We start from the raw sequence: 13,435 nt of genomic DNA on the forward strand, positions 1-13,435 counted from the left end.
TCCATCCAGTAGTATTTGTCAAAAAGTAGCACACTTGTAAACTAAGACAGACACGGCATCTAGCACCACGAAAACGTTAATGCTGACTTGCTGTTTACGTAGTAGATTAACCTATTTGGGAAAAACAACTACTCACAAACCATTTTGGGCTACCTACTGTCAATCACAATTCGATTCCACTTCAGACATCAGAAGAAAGAAAAGATTAAACAGCTAATGAGAAACAAATTACCAACCAGCTTGTAAGAAAATACGAGTATAATACAAAATTTCCTACTGAATGTATATCAGATTGTTGTAATAGAATAGCTTTCAATTACTGAAAAACAAATAGACTGAGTTTAGTGGCATGCATTACATTCTCATACATGTAGGAAAATTGAAATTTGATTGTAGGCTACATTTCTTCAGTAGTACAATGCACAAGCAGCAGTGTCTCCTATTGAAATGATGCAACCATATCTTTGAAGTGACCGAGGAGGTCGTCAACTGTCATGACTTGATGATCAGGCTTGTCTCTCACTCGAACGCTCACCTGAAATCATTTTTATACATAGATCAGATTTTTCAGCAAGAATAAGCAGTTGAATATTGACTATTAGATTTAAAATTAGAAAAGAAAAAATTCCTATGGAGGAGAATGCATGAAGGATTACAGAAAGAAACCAAGAACTGACAGAAGCATAAACCATGAACTACATCATTCCCAATAGCAAGAGCTATTGTGCAGCTTGCAACTATTTAATGCAAAGTAAATGAAATCATGTTCAAAGAAATCTAGATGTTCCAACTATTCGAGATCTAGTACCCTGAAAACTTGAATGCTGACTTGCTGTTCCGAATGTTCCAACTATTCAAATTTAAAGGAAAACGATTGTTTTTAACCAACTTATCAGTCTGAACTTAGAAAGATCACTAAAATAATGGAGCCAGAACAAAGTAATCTGGATACTATTTTTTCACTTTGTTCAGTTGCAATCATAAAACGATATATACGATGCAGGTCGGGGACAATAAAGATACCTGCCGACTACTGGCTTCCGCTTCTCCAACAACCAGAATATAGTTATATTGTGCCACTTGAGCCTCTCGTACCTGCACATACATTAACAGCCATAAACAAGCATTTCTTTTTAACAGGCCAACAAGAATTTTGATTTGAGACTGAACTTGTATTGCGTGAGAAATATTTAAGTTACTTCATCAAATCTTCATAGCATATTAGCTTCAAAGCTGAAAGCATTATGTCATTCTGATGGCTTGCTTCAGAGTACAGGATTGGATATACAATAAAAATTTACATTTCCCATTATTCTGTGGGCGTATGTTACATCCTTCTTTTTCTATTTTTCAGTCCACTAGTAAACTTCTCTAATAGCATTTCTGAAGCCAAATGTAGCTTAACAAATTCACGACGGCAGTCCTTGCCAGTCCTTAATACCAATCCAGTCACAAAATAAGTGACCACTATTGACTTTAGCTGATATATCAACACAAGGACTTTAAAAACATAATGGTTATTGTTGGAAGGAACTGAGTCTTTTATACCAAGTGAGTCTCCAAACAGACCTAACTTATGTGACACTGCATAGATGATTTCCACATAGAAGTAGTCTTTTATTTCCTTTTTATAAAATAAACTCTAACCAACAAACAGGGAATTTGTTTACTTCGTCCTTGGACCTAAATATTTACTGTAAATTAGTAATTTCATATAAAAATTGCTCAGTGAGCCTGCATTAGCGCGAAACAGACGAGCATTCTATCTGATAAACTGCATTAAACACAAACCTTCTTCTGGATTGTCCTGTCACTTGTATCCACATCAACATAATAACCAGCATCATGTATTCGCTCTCGGAGCTGAATAAAAGACAAGCAAAAGGTTAAAGCAATTTCATAATGGATGAACTACACAGGAAAGAATAATTCATGAAATACTATTTGTTAAATGAAGTACATAAATGAAACTAACCTCCAGAGCATATGACTGAGATTTGTCGGAAACAGGGCAGACCATTGCTTGACGTGGACTAAGCCAGAAAGGCCATTTCCCCTTGAAATGCTCCAAAAGAATAGCAAACATACGCTCAACCGACCCAAGTATAGCTCTATGTATCATAACTGGTCTCTCCCTCTTATTTTCATCTTCTGCTGAGTATGAAAGGTTGAATCGTTGAGGAAGTTGGAAATCAAGCTGAAAAAGAAAGCATTCAGATGATACTTCCAATGTGGTGCAATAGATCTTTCTAAAAAGTTTGAAGGTAAATCAACGTTCAAAGGGGAATTGTTTGTGGAATGAACCAAGGAAAATAAGACCAAATCTAACCTGCAATGTTGCACACTGGAATTTTCTTCTCATTGCGTCAGAAACACTTATATCAATTTTTGGACCATAAAATGCTCCATCTCCTTCGTTTTTCTGATTGAACAGAACTCTTTTAAGTAAAAGTCAAGATTAAAGCAATTAAGAAAAAGAACAACCAAGAAAAGAAGACACAACGGGGTGACTACCTCGATTTTCCAGACATAAACAGAAAAATTGCTAGAGGGTAACCCACCCACCCCCCCAAAACAACAATCCCGATTTTCCTGTTGTGTAACCCAAAAAGAGCTACACCTCTCATCAACATTTGATTGCGCAAGGAATTTAAAATATTAGTTTAAATAGTAAAAAAGTAAATATAAGTCAAGTAGAATTCCTAAAAAAAGTGAAAGCTCCATAAAACAACTTTATAGTAGAATGGTGTCATCATTGAGTGATGTAGCATACAAAATGGAAGAGTGGGACAAAAGAAGCACCAAAAAAGGTGTGAAATTGTAATAAATGATGTCTAAAGTCCAAATTTTTTTAATTCTCAGATCCAAGAAAATTTGATGGCAAACCTCCCAGGGCTTTCCGAACTCGTCCAATGCTTCCGCAAGAGAATCTTCAGCCTTGTTCCAGCTTTCTAAGTCTCCAAGATACTTCTCAGGCCTCTGCAAGTCAGAAATACGAGTGGGATATACATGGAGAAATGTACGACAGAAATGTGGAAAGCACTCATAAAATGCATGTTAGACCATATACAGAAACATCCCGAAATAAGAACAATGGAAAAAACAGTTGCACTTGCAGCTCACGTTCCAGACAAGAAAAAGTATGGAACAACGAAAAATGTTCCATAACAAGGGCAACTGTCTGTAACCATTACTATAATAACGAATGCATGTAGGACCGACATTTAGCTGAAATCAATTATAACAATTTGAAAAACAATGGAATGGTAAAAGTCGTACCGTTGATAACTTCAGGTCGAAAGTGAAACCAAATATCTTATACACATAGCTGATGAAATCTAAGACACCCTTGACTTCATCTTTAATCTGCAACATGAATAATTTAGGTCATACTAGTTTTCCAATTCTGTAGGTTCATTGCACAGTCATAAATCATATAACCCACCTGTGACTCCCTGCAAAAGATGTGAGCATCATCCTGCAAAGCAATAGGGTTAGAAAAGAGGTTGTCTTAGCACAAAAGAGACAGTAATAAAGGTTTTATAGGAAGGAGGTTCTTCAGAATGACACATGGCAAAACTTAGTGTATGAAACAAACCACTATTGCTCCTTAAGAAAAAGCTTACATGCTCATCTATAAAAGACAAAAGGAAATAAAAAATGTGACAATACCTGCTGAAATCTCCTGACACGTGTTAAGCCAGTAAGTGCACCACTGGCCTCATTCCTGTGTAGAACTCCAAAGTCAGCCAGACGGAGTGGTAGCTCTGCGTTATTGAACTGTTGGTTAATCACTGAGGTGTTGCTTACAGTTAAAATGACATGAATGAGAATGCTACTAGTTATAGTGTGTGTGTGTGTGTGTGTGTGTGTATAAAATTATGGTGCAGAAGACTACAGGCCGGTATTAATAATGAGAACCAACGGATTTTCATGAAAGGCGAATATTTGCGGAGAGCATGTTGCAGGTACAGGCATCCTTTTAGACAACAAATTTACATGAAGTTTCACCCCTTGACAAGGTGGACTATGCTGAGATTCTTTGTAATTTGACAATCTGATTCAGCATGATATCATAGACAACCAAATAGCGCCTCTGCATTTACTAGTAGCACCAACAATTTATGGTCAAGCGTCTCTATGTTATCATGAGAATTTCTGATCAGGCATGCATTAGTTCCAAATTAACTGCACGCCAGACCAATGGTAAAACCAAAAACATGCAAATAAAGCAAGAGAAGAAAAGTAACTATTGGAAAAGCTCACCCCTGTAGGAACGAACTCTGTGATCGAATATTAAACAATGGCCTGGGCAATTCATTGGCTTCAGCCCAAATTCTTGTTTTTCAATCTGCAGCCCGAAGAAGCAAGAACCATTACACAACAACGATAGCTCCTAGCTAAATATGTTCACCCAGAGGCAGTACTTACAAAACAAGACACTAAAACCTATTCAAGTTTAACATAAACAGAATACTTAAACAAAAAGAAAGAAAGAGAAACAATACAAATCTAGATTATTTGTGAGAACTAAATATCTCAAATAAGTGAAGGAATTTCATGTTTCTACTATATAATCCGGCATTTCCTGTCCTAACTAAATAACCTGCATGTCAATTTATGAGCAAGATAAGATAATTGCGAACATACACGTCTCCTCACTTATCAACTCGCAATTTGTAAGGACATCAATAGAACTACTAAAGTTTTGTATGAAACATTTTAATATATCGAAAACACTGGAACAAATTAAAAAAGTTACTAATTATCTTATCATTCATTTTTCTAAATAAACTATTATTATTTTTTAAACTAGATTAACTATTATAGTATTGATTATACTATTATTCTACTGATGTTTATTGAATTTATATACTAATCCTATATAAATCAATAACTCCTTTGAGCCTTTCGGTGGCACAACTGATTTCAAAATATTATAAGCATGTAATATGACCTTAGAACGTAAACTATCATTAGGGACCAATATAATGGCTATTATGATAGAATTAAGCAAGAGGATACTCCAAAAAGAGCTATGCAATATAACAATCACTAGCTAACAAAAGAAAGTACTTCCTCTTTTCTAGTTTATATGACACTCTTTCCATTTTGGAACATTCCAAAATGTTTCATACATTTGTAACTTCCATAACTTTCAAGAATTTTTTTTAAGTCACAACTTTCAAGAATTTACATTCATTAGACTATTCAGCTTTTAATTTTCACGTAATGTTTTCTCTTTTCAACTACTCTAATGTTGCCATTCATTATCAGCAAAATCTTAAATTCCATACCCAGTCAAAACACTGTAACATAAAATGAAATGGATGGAGCAAAAAGAGATTGAAGTTAAACAGAAAGAACAGAAAAAGTCTGTTGAAGTGTGTGATCATCCCATCTAAAAGTTTAAACTGTTAAAAAGAGCACACTTTTATTGATGTAGTTATCTCTTCAACTTGCTTCTTCACATGCAGGCCTAATGTTTTTTTATAGACCAAGCAGGTGGAAATTCTATTGTAAAATGGTTGGCAGTGAGACTTGAACCAGTACCTAATATCATGTTGATATGCGTGACCATCTCATCTAAAAGCTTAAGTGGTTAGAGAAAAAGTACTTTTATTTACTTTATTATCTCTTAAATAGTCCCACAGTTTCATAACTTCTTTTAAACATTTGAATATGCAGCTTAGTATAATAAACATGAAGCAATTGACAGAGAGAACAAAAACTTTAAGCTTTATCCAGAAAAAATATTTACATCTGCCTTAAGGCTAGTTGTCCTCTAAATTTATGTAGCTGGGATAGTTTGTCCCCTGTAGATTCTCATGTCAAACTTTTGGACTTTGTTAGCTCTCTATCTTTAGCACAGGCCTCACTGTAACAGAGCTAAAAAACTCTCATTTTTGTGCTTTTGCTATTATGCATCTACTTTTTTTGTTGTCACTGTTACCTAGCCTTGAACCCTTGACCTAGTAGGTAGGAGAGAAGTCCCCAACCACTATGAACAAAGATGGCTGGTATTATGCATCTACTTGATGCCATTTATAGTACCACTTCATCAAAAATATATTACATCTGCCTTAAATATAAGCTTTCGTATGAAAGCCACAAACAGCTGAAGTTTTGTCACCACATATTTCGCAATCAAGTATACGAACTATTTGCTTTGATTTTTGAATTTCGCCCTATGTTTTAAACCTGTAATAATTCATCTTCAATAAATTGCTCAGCAAATCGGACCAGAAATTAAAAATTTATTCTCTTATTAAATTCTCAAAAGTGTTGTGCACATTGGAAACATTTCTCTATCTGATAGCACCCACTTGATCCATCATATGGAGCCAAAATACCTGGATTTCTTTCTTTTAATTCATTACTTAATCAGAACACATTTTTAGGGCTCTATGCTACTCACAAATTTCACCTCATTCTGTATAAATGTGAGAAACTCCTCTTACTGACATAAAATATTCCTACTTCAAACATCAATGTTGCAGAAATTAGGCTTTTAAACAAATGAAAAACTTATTCAAATGCACCACAATATCAAAGCAGCTACAAGTGCACAAATTTTACCTCAAAGACGAACATGTTCTCCTTGTAATTTGCAGCATGTCCAGAAGTTTCCCACAACTGCATGTTGTACATATTTGGACTCCAAACCTGCATAAGCATGTATGAAGACAAGCACTCATAAATAAACCAGCACAAAACTTTATCAGTTGAGGTCCAATAGTTCAATCTTTTATCCCTCTTCCTACGTTGAGGAGAGGGGGAGTGGAAAAAAGAGAAAAAGAAGACGCAACTCATAGGCCAAGAGGAAAAAAGAAAAGGACGAAGACATAATATCTGGTCATATGCATGGATGCCAAAATATAAAATTACATGGATATAGGAGCATGTCCGACACATATTTTAGTGTCTGCATTTTTATATTTCTAGGACATGTGTATCCTCTGATTAAAATGTCCCTTGATTGAGTAATGAGTGCCTGATTTCAGACACCAACTATGCCTATATGATATAGAATACAGAAAAGAACCGCTAAGTCGTCGTGTTGTTTCTCAAAGTTATAGTGTCCTTTTTCAGTCTATGACTGTTTTGCACATTCCTTGCCTTGTACTAATGGCTGCTTTTGCCTTTTCCCTCTCTATTACTTTTGCATTCTTGTATACTATTAAACGTCTTATAATAGTGTTTGACTCGGCTCTTGCCCACTTCATTCTTTTAAAATTATGGTGTATTTCCACCAAAGTTTGTGCCTGACATTACACATATGTCAGTATCCTTGCTGCTTTGATCTAATCTAAGGATTGAATTGATTGTTAATGAAGAATTTCAAGACACCAGATGAGGATCTCTTCTGTCCAGTGGGCAGAAGGAATTCAGTCCATTAAACAATTAGGAGTAAACTATTCATCTCAAATGGAATCAAGAAATAAATGCAGTTTTAACAAGAAACAGAAATGTCCCGACTGAACTCCAGCCAGTCAAATAGTCCGCCCAGTCCGAACTAAACTTCCATTGTTCCAATCTGCATTTCAAAACATTCTTGCAACCAATATACTTAAGCACAAGCAAATTACCTCCTCATAGCCTCTCTTCCAATACTGCCTCTTTATGAACTCCAGCAATTTGTTGCAAACTCGAGCACCATGTGGAAGAAAGAAACAACTTCCAGGGCTGAAATGCATAAATCTCATTAAGTAAAATGAAATATTTGAGCTATAGTGAAAACAGCAAATAATCTCAAGGTATACCTTAATGGATGAAAAAAGAAAAGCTCTTGCTTCTTAGTCAGCTCTCTGTGATCATATTTCTTTGCTTCCTCCAGCATAGCTAGGTATTCCTATAAATAGACATTCTTTTATTAAATATTCCTCAAAAGAAGCAGTTCTGTGACCATTTCTCCTTCCTAAGGACAGGACTAAAAGCGACATCTTATGCTTTTACTGATAGACCAAATATTAGTTCATTAATTCATCAGGCTAGAACTCAAATAACATATAATGATATGTGGTCTACTCTCGATATCTCCTATCAAGCCTACTCAACTATCTATGGAAAAAAAGAGCTATTTCTTTACACCAAAAATACGGATGAAATAAAAAGGATTTTATTAAATTCCTTTCTCAATATATCCTCATATTTCTCTCATTTCATATAATCAGAAAAGGCTGAATGCGCCAGTTTTCCATGCTTAACAAACCTATCCAAAAAAGAAAGGTTCTCCATGCTTAAAAAAGGACATGTAAATACACGGGAACACAAACAAGAAAAAGCCTAAAAACTGGCTAAAGAGTAAAGGTAAACATAACCAATTACGATTTACAAGAGGTGACCTGATGCATATTGATGGATTCCAATTTGCAACATTGGGTACTCTAAAAATGAGCAAAGCATATCTCAAAGATTACCACTCAAAAACAACTTTGAGATCTAAACCTGCAAAATAAGGGATTATTTCCTCTTTCTTTCTCTATCCATTTTCTTTTCCTTTTTCTATTTTTAGAGGGAGGGCAGGTGTGGAAGTACATGAAATAGTCTGCAGCTTCATAAGCTCTTCTTTTCATGAAGCAGTTTAACAATTTTCTTTTTTTTTGGTTCTGATTATTATCAGCGCATAGTGGCATAAGATCAAAGTCAAATCCTAAATGATGTAACCAGCTTTCGAAGTCACCTTCAACTGTTTTTTATCTGGATAAGATATTCCATAAACTCTTTGCAAGCTTTCACGGTCCTTATCTCCCCTCCAATATGCTGATGAAGCCTAGAATCATAAGATTGGTCAGCAAAGATCAAATCAACACACATAGGCTGACTCTTTCTTCTATGAGGATATGCATCAACTCACCTTTGTACAAGCTAATGCTTTAACAAAAGAAGTATTTGGTATATGCGGACCACGGCATAGATCAACCAAGGGGCCACATCTGTATACTGTGATTGTCTTATCTTCAGGTAAATCCTTAATGATTTCCACCTAATTAAAAGATGGGGGGAACAAATTAAGATGCGAGATTCCTGAAAATGTTGCACACAGAAAAAGTATGGAAGGATCAAGACTGCAGATCATAGCAATTCAACCTTAAACCTATTATCAGAGAACATATCAAGAGCTTGTTGCCGAGAAACTTCGATGCGTTCAAAAGGTTGTTTCTCCTGAGAAATAAAGGGAAATTAGTTGCATGTTGAATACAATGCAGGAGAAATAAACAAAAATTTGCAACAGCCAATGGTGCCTTAGCAATTTCTTATAACCATTAGAAAAAAAATAAAACTCTTGAGGTACTCACTAAGTGATGAGAAAGATCTAAAACACCCCTATCAGTCTTATATCGCTATATCCTACAACTTGCTACAACCTTATCGTTGCATTCTTGATTAGGCATGTATGAAGGATCATAGAAGAAAGAAGATTTTCATTTAAGATAGGAGTATATTCAAGAGCAATACAAGTATTTGACAGTGTATAGTTGTGTCCACCACATTAATAGATAGTGGTCTAGACCCTTGATCTGGTGAATATTCTACAACTGGGTCGGAAAGGCTCCACTGATTTTCTTACCTAAAGAGTTCCTTGTAATTCAGCACACTCTATCCTTACATGAATTTACTAGAAAAGAGACGAGCACAAAACATTCAAATCTGTCGAATGTGTATTTTCCATTTATCAACTTCCTAATCATACAGCAAGAAAAGTGAAACTTTTTACTAAGTTAAAAATCACGTAGCAATAAAGAGAAACATGTACTCAACCATAAAACATAGAATCCCTTTTACAAACAACCAGAACAGAGAAATTCCAAGAGACAAAAAAATAAAACAGCAGAAATGTAAAATACAAGAGGCAGCAAGCAGTTGCACTTTTATGCTCATTAGATCAAGGCAGTTCTGAGAGACAAAAGAGTAGTACCGAAACAGCTTTTGCTGCCTCCGACTCGATCCGTTTAAAATGATCCTCATTTAATCCCAGTTCACCATAAAAGGCGTCATAATAGAAACCCTGCAGTGGCAGTTTAGACATGTCATAACAGGTTGGAAGCAATATGAACTGACTAAGAATAAGCTATAATGAAAGAGAGGGCCCTGCCAGCTATATGGCCTAGGAGGAGGGCAGGTCATGAGCTCGTGGCTGCAGTAAAAGAAACAAAACAACAACGAACCCAGTGTAATCCTATAAATGGGGTATGGGGAGGGTAGTGTGTACGCAGACCTTACCCTTACCTTACAAAGATAGAGAGGCTGTTTCGGATAGACCATCGGCTCAAGGAACAGTGGAGATAAGGCAAAAGTAGCAAACAATAGTAAAAACAATAAATTAAGGTAACGGGCACGAATGACACAGCATGTAATAGTAAAGAATCATGAATAAGATAACACAAAAATAGTCCTAGTACTACTGGTAAGCCCAGGAGGAACACACTTTAAGATATGGTAGGATGAAAAATTGTCCCATTGGTTTGACAAGGATATCAGCTATCAAATGAAGCAGTCGGGCAATAAATACCAGCTTTAGTTAAATTACTTTTAAGAAACTACTTAAGCATATCATTAGCCAGCTAGCTAGACGTTTTCACTTTTATCTATTCCCAAGAAAGAAATGACATAACTTTGCCAACTAACCAAAAGCCATGTAAGTAGAATAAGAAATTCCATATCACGACTTAGACCCAAGAACTAATCGATTAACTAATCAAGTATGACTCGAAGTCGCCAACTATAAATCCTCCATCTCCATCCTGCTCTTTTCAGGCTCATTTCATTCCAACACTAAATAGTTTGTCTCACATTCCAGATCACAACTAAACTCTCAAAAGAATAACTTCAATATTCAAAGATTAGGCAAACATAATATACCTCTCCTCTTGTTGTACACGGTCCAATACACAATTTGCATCCATATGTCCTCTCCAACGACTAACAAAACCACAAAAAGAACATAAACAAAAGTGAAAGAATGAGCATAGAAAGTATTTCAGCAGTACAAATTTCTAAAGATCATAACTTGATGAAGACACAACCAAAATGTGGTAGACAAAAGGTTGAAACCTCGCCAAGAATGTGAGCACTCGAGTGCCAAAATGTGTCGCGACCTTCGTCACTGTCAAAAGTGAAGAGCTCTAGCTTACAATCACCTTCCAATGGCCTCAACAAATCCCAAAGCACCCCGTTCACCTTCGCGATCAATGCGTTTGAAGCCAAGCTCTTTGATATCTCCTTTGCTATATCCAATGGTGTGGTATTCCATTTCTTCCCCTCCTTCATTGTCCCACTTGGTAACTCGATCCTAATTAAACACAATCATACCCCACATTCAAATGTTTAATTTAAATAGCAACTTATTACCAAATAAATCAATCCCGTGTAAATCAAACATCATTCCAATATATAAAGAGAGAGAGAGAGAAACTTAAAAATTACATATAAAAATAGGATACATCACAATCTGCTTAGTTAAGAAATATTTCAAAAAACATAGGAGAAAATTATATTTCTACTAAAAAATTTGTGCGACTCCATAAATAACAATAATACCATACTCCTCAACTAGATTTCGGGGTGAATAGAAACATTATTTCCTATATTTTTATCAGTATTGTTTCCTAATACTTCTTAAGAAAACATCTTTAACTGCATAAACATACTATAAATCAAATAAACGACACTATAAATCACATCTTTTATGATTAAAAAATCCAAAAAAAAATTTAGAACTTTGTAATCTACATAAAATTATGTTACCATACAAATAGAAACAATACCATTCTTTTTCTTTTCTTTTCTTTTCTTTTCTTTTCTTTTCTTTTCTTTTTTCTGCAATAATTTTTAGTGTGAAACAGAACATCATATCCTAATGAACGGTACTATAAAACCACAATACGTCTGATAAATTCGCAATAATAAACATTAAGCGGCAATGCAAAGAGCAGCAATGCCATTCTTTTTTTCAGAAATAATTTTCAGTGTGAAACGGGACATCATATCCTAATGATTTGAAACTAAACTACATATTTAACTACATAAAAAAGTACTACAAAATCAGAGTCTATTACAATAAATAAAATATGTCTGATAAATTCGCAATTAAAAATATTAAGCGACTATGCAAATAGTAACAATGTCCTTCTTTAAATTAAGTACTAGTAAATAATTAGAGTTTTACTTGATAGGATCAGGAGAGAGCGAAAGGCGCTGAAGGCGTTGCTCATTTTGAATAGATTCGAAGAGAGCGATACGTTTAGGAATAACGTTTTGTAGATAACTTTCGTCTTTAGGGTAGGAGGCGGCGCTGGAATTAGCTTCGGAACCTTTCGGAGTTTTTCCCATTGGTGGTTCTGATGAGAAACTGCGGAGGAGGAGAAACTGTTTACACGGCGGAGGACGGCGGATGAGCGATTGGGTGAAGAGGCGTGAAGCCAGTAGCATATAGACGGAAGTATTACTGGGGTTTTAGGAGTTATGGCTTCCGTTTTTCAAAAGGATTGGGTCAAAATTAGTTGACGGTAGCGTGGGGGGCAAGCAATGGGCCTCATTGAGTTGTGGTATGGTATATGGTTGGGCTCAAGACAAAATGATTTTTATTGGACTTGGGATGATTTGCACGAATGGGATACTTCGCGTCGCTATTTAACTCTTGTCCCCACTTTAGCTATTTGTGCAGAAATGACACTTTTAAAGTTTAATGAAAAAATTTAGACTAAAGTACTGTCCAACCTAACAGCTTGTTTGGAAGGTTGTTATCATATCGTTTCATAATGTATTGTATTATAGTTAAATTAGCTATTGAAAATTAGCCGTTGAAAACTAACAGTTAATTAGTCGTTGGAGCAACACCTATATAAAAATATTTTTTGAAGAGCTAAAGACGCACTTCTCTCAATCTTCTTCTTCCTCCTATACATGACACCCTTGTGAACAATGACAAAGAAAAAACTCTCACAAATACAAATATAACACTCCCAAAACCTGGTGTCACCGAGTACATGAGCATCTAGTATGAATACAAGTCTGAAAAATATGATCTATAATAGTCTAAGACCAAATACATTAAACAGGGAGATAGGGAAGGAGAGACAAGGTTTGCGAAACACGGCAGCTACCTTTGAATCTCCAGAAAATCAACTGTGCGAGAGAATATATGTCCGAAAATACCTGGATATGCACACGAAGTGCAGGGTGTAGTATGAGTACAACCAACTCAGCAAGTAATAATAATAAATAAGGAACTGAAGATAATGACGAGTTACACAGTTATAGTTCATTTTCAGTAATTCCAGCAAAGAATGGACATGCTTTCAAATCTAGCATTTTAAGTCAAATCAATTCTATACAGTTCAAGTTCATGTATTACGGATATAAAATCTTTCAGAAAATTTCACAACAATGACAGATAGCAACTAAGTGCAACAACAAATGAAAACCAAGCACA

The 13,435-nt window shown here is 35.3% G+C and overlaps 1 protein-coding gene across 1 annotated transcript; it reads right to left on the bottom strand.

Moving 5' to 3' along the window:
• Positions 1-217: 217 nt before the first annotated feature.
• Positions 218-12,550, bottom strand: LOC107796714 (threonine--tRNA ligase, mitochondrial 1). The gene is made up of 20 exons (XM_016619511.2): positions 12,170-12,550; positions 11,056-11,293; positions 10,864-10,923; positions 9,920-10,009; positions 9,091-9,165; positions 8,858-8,986; positions 8,684-8,773; positions 7,764-7,852; positions 7,590-7,686; positions 6,580-6,666; positions 4,267-4,351; positions 3,673-3,767; positions 3,446-3,478; positions 3,280-3,366; positions 2,887-2,979; positions 2,330-2,422; positions 1,976-2,197; positions 1,792-1,863; positions 1,024-1,095; positions 218-535 (listed from the first exon to the last, which is right to left on the bottom strand). Exons 1-20 carry the CDS (start codon positions 12,430-12,432, stop codon positions 440-442), a joined length of 2,166 nt encoding a protein of 721 aa, XP_016474997.2. The 5' UTR covers positions 12,433-12,550; the 3' UTR covers positions 218-439.
• Between the last annotated feature and the right edge of the window lie 885 nt (positions 12,551-13,435).

The sequence above is a fragment of the Nicotiana tabacum genome, chromosome 24 (assembly GCF_000715075.1).
Source record: "Nicotiana tabacum cultivar K326 chromosome 24, ASM71507v2, whole genome shotgun sequence".
Taxonomy (NCBI): domain Eukaryota; kingdom Viridiplantae; phylum Streptophyta; class Magnoliopsida; order Solanales; family Solanaceae; genus Nicotiana; species Nicotiana tabacum.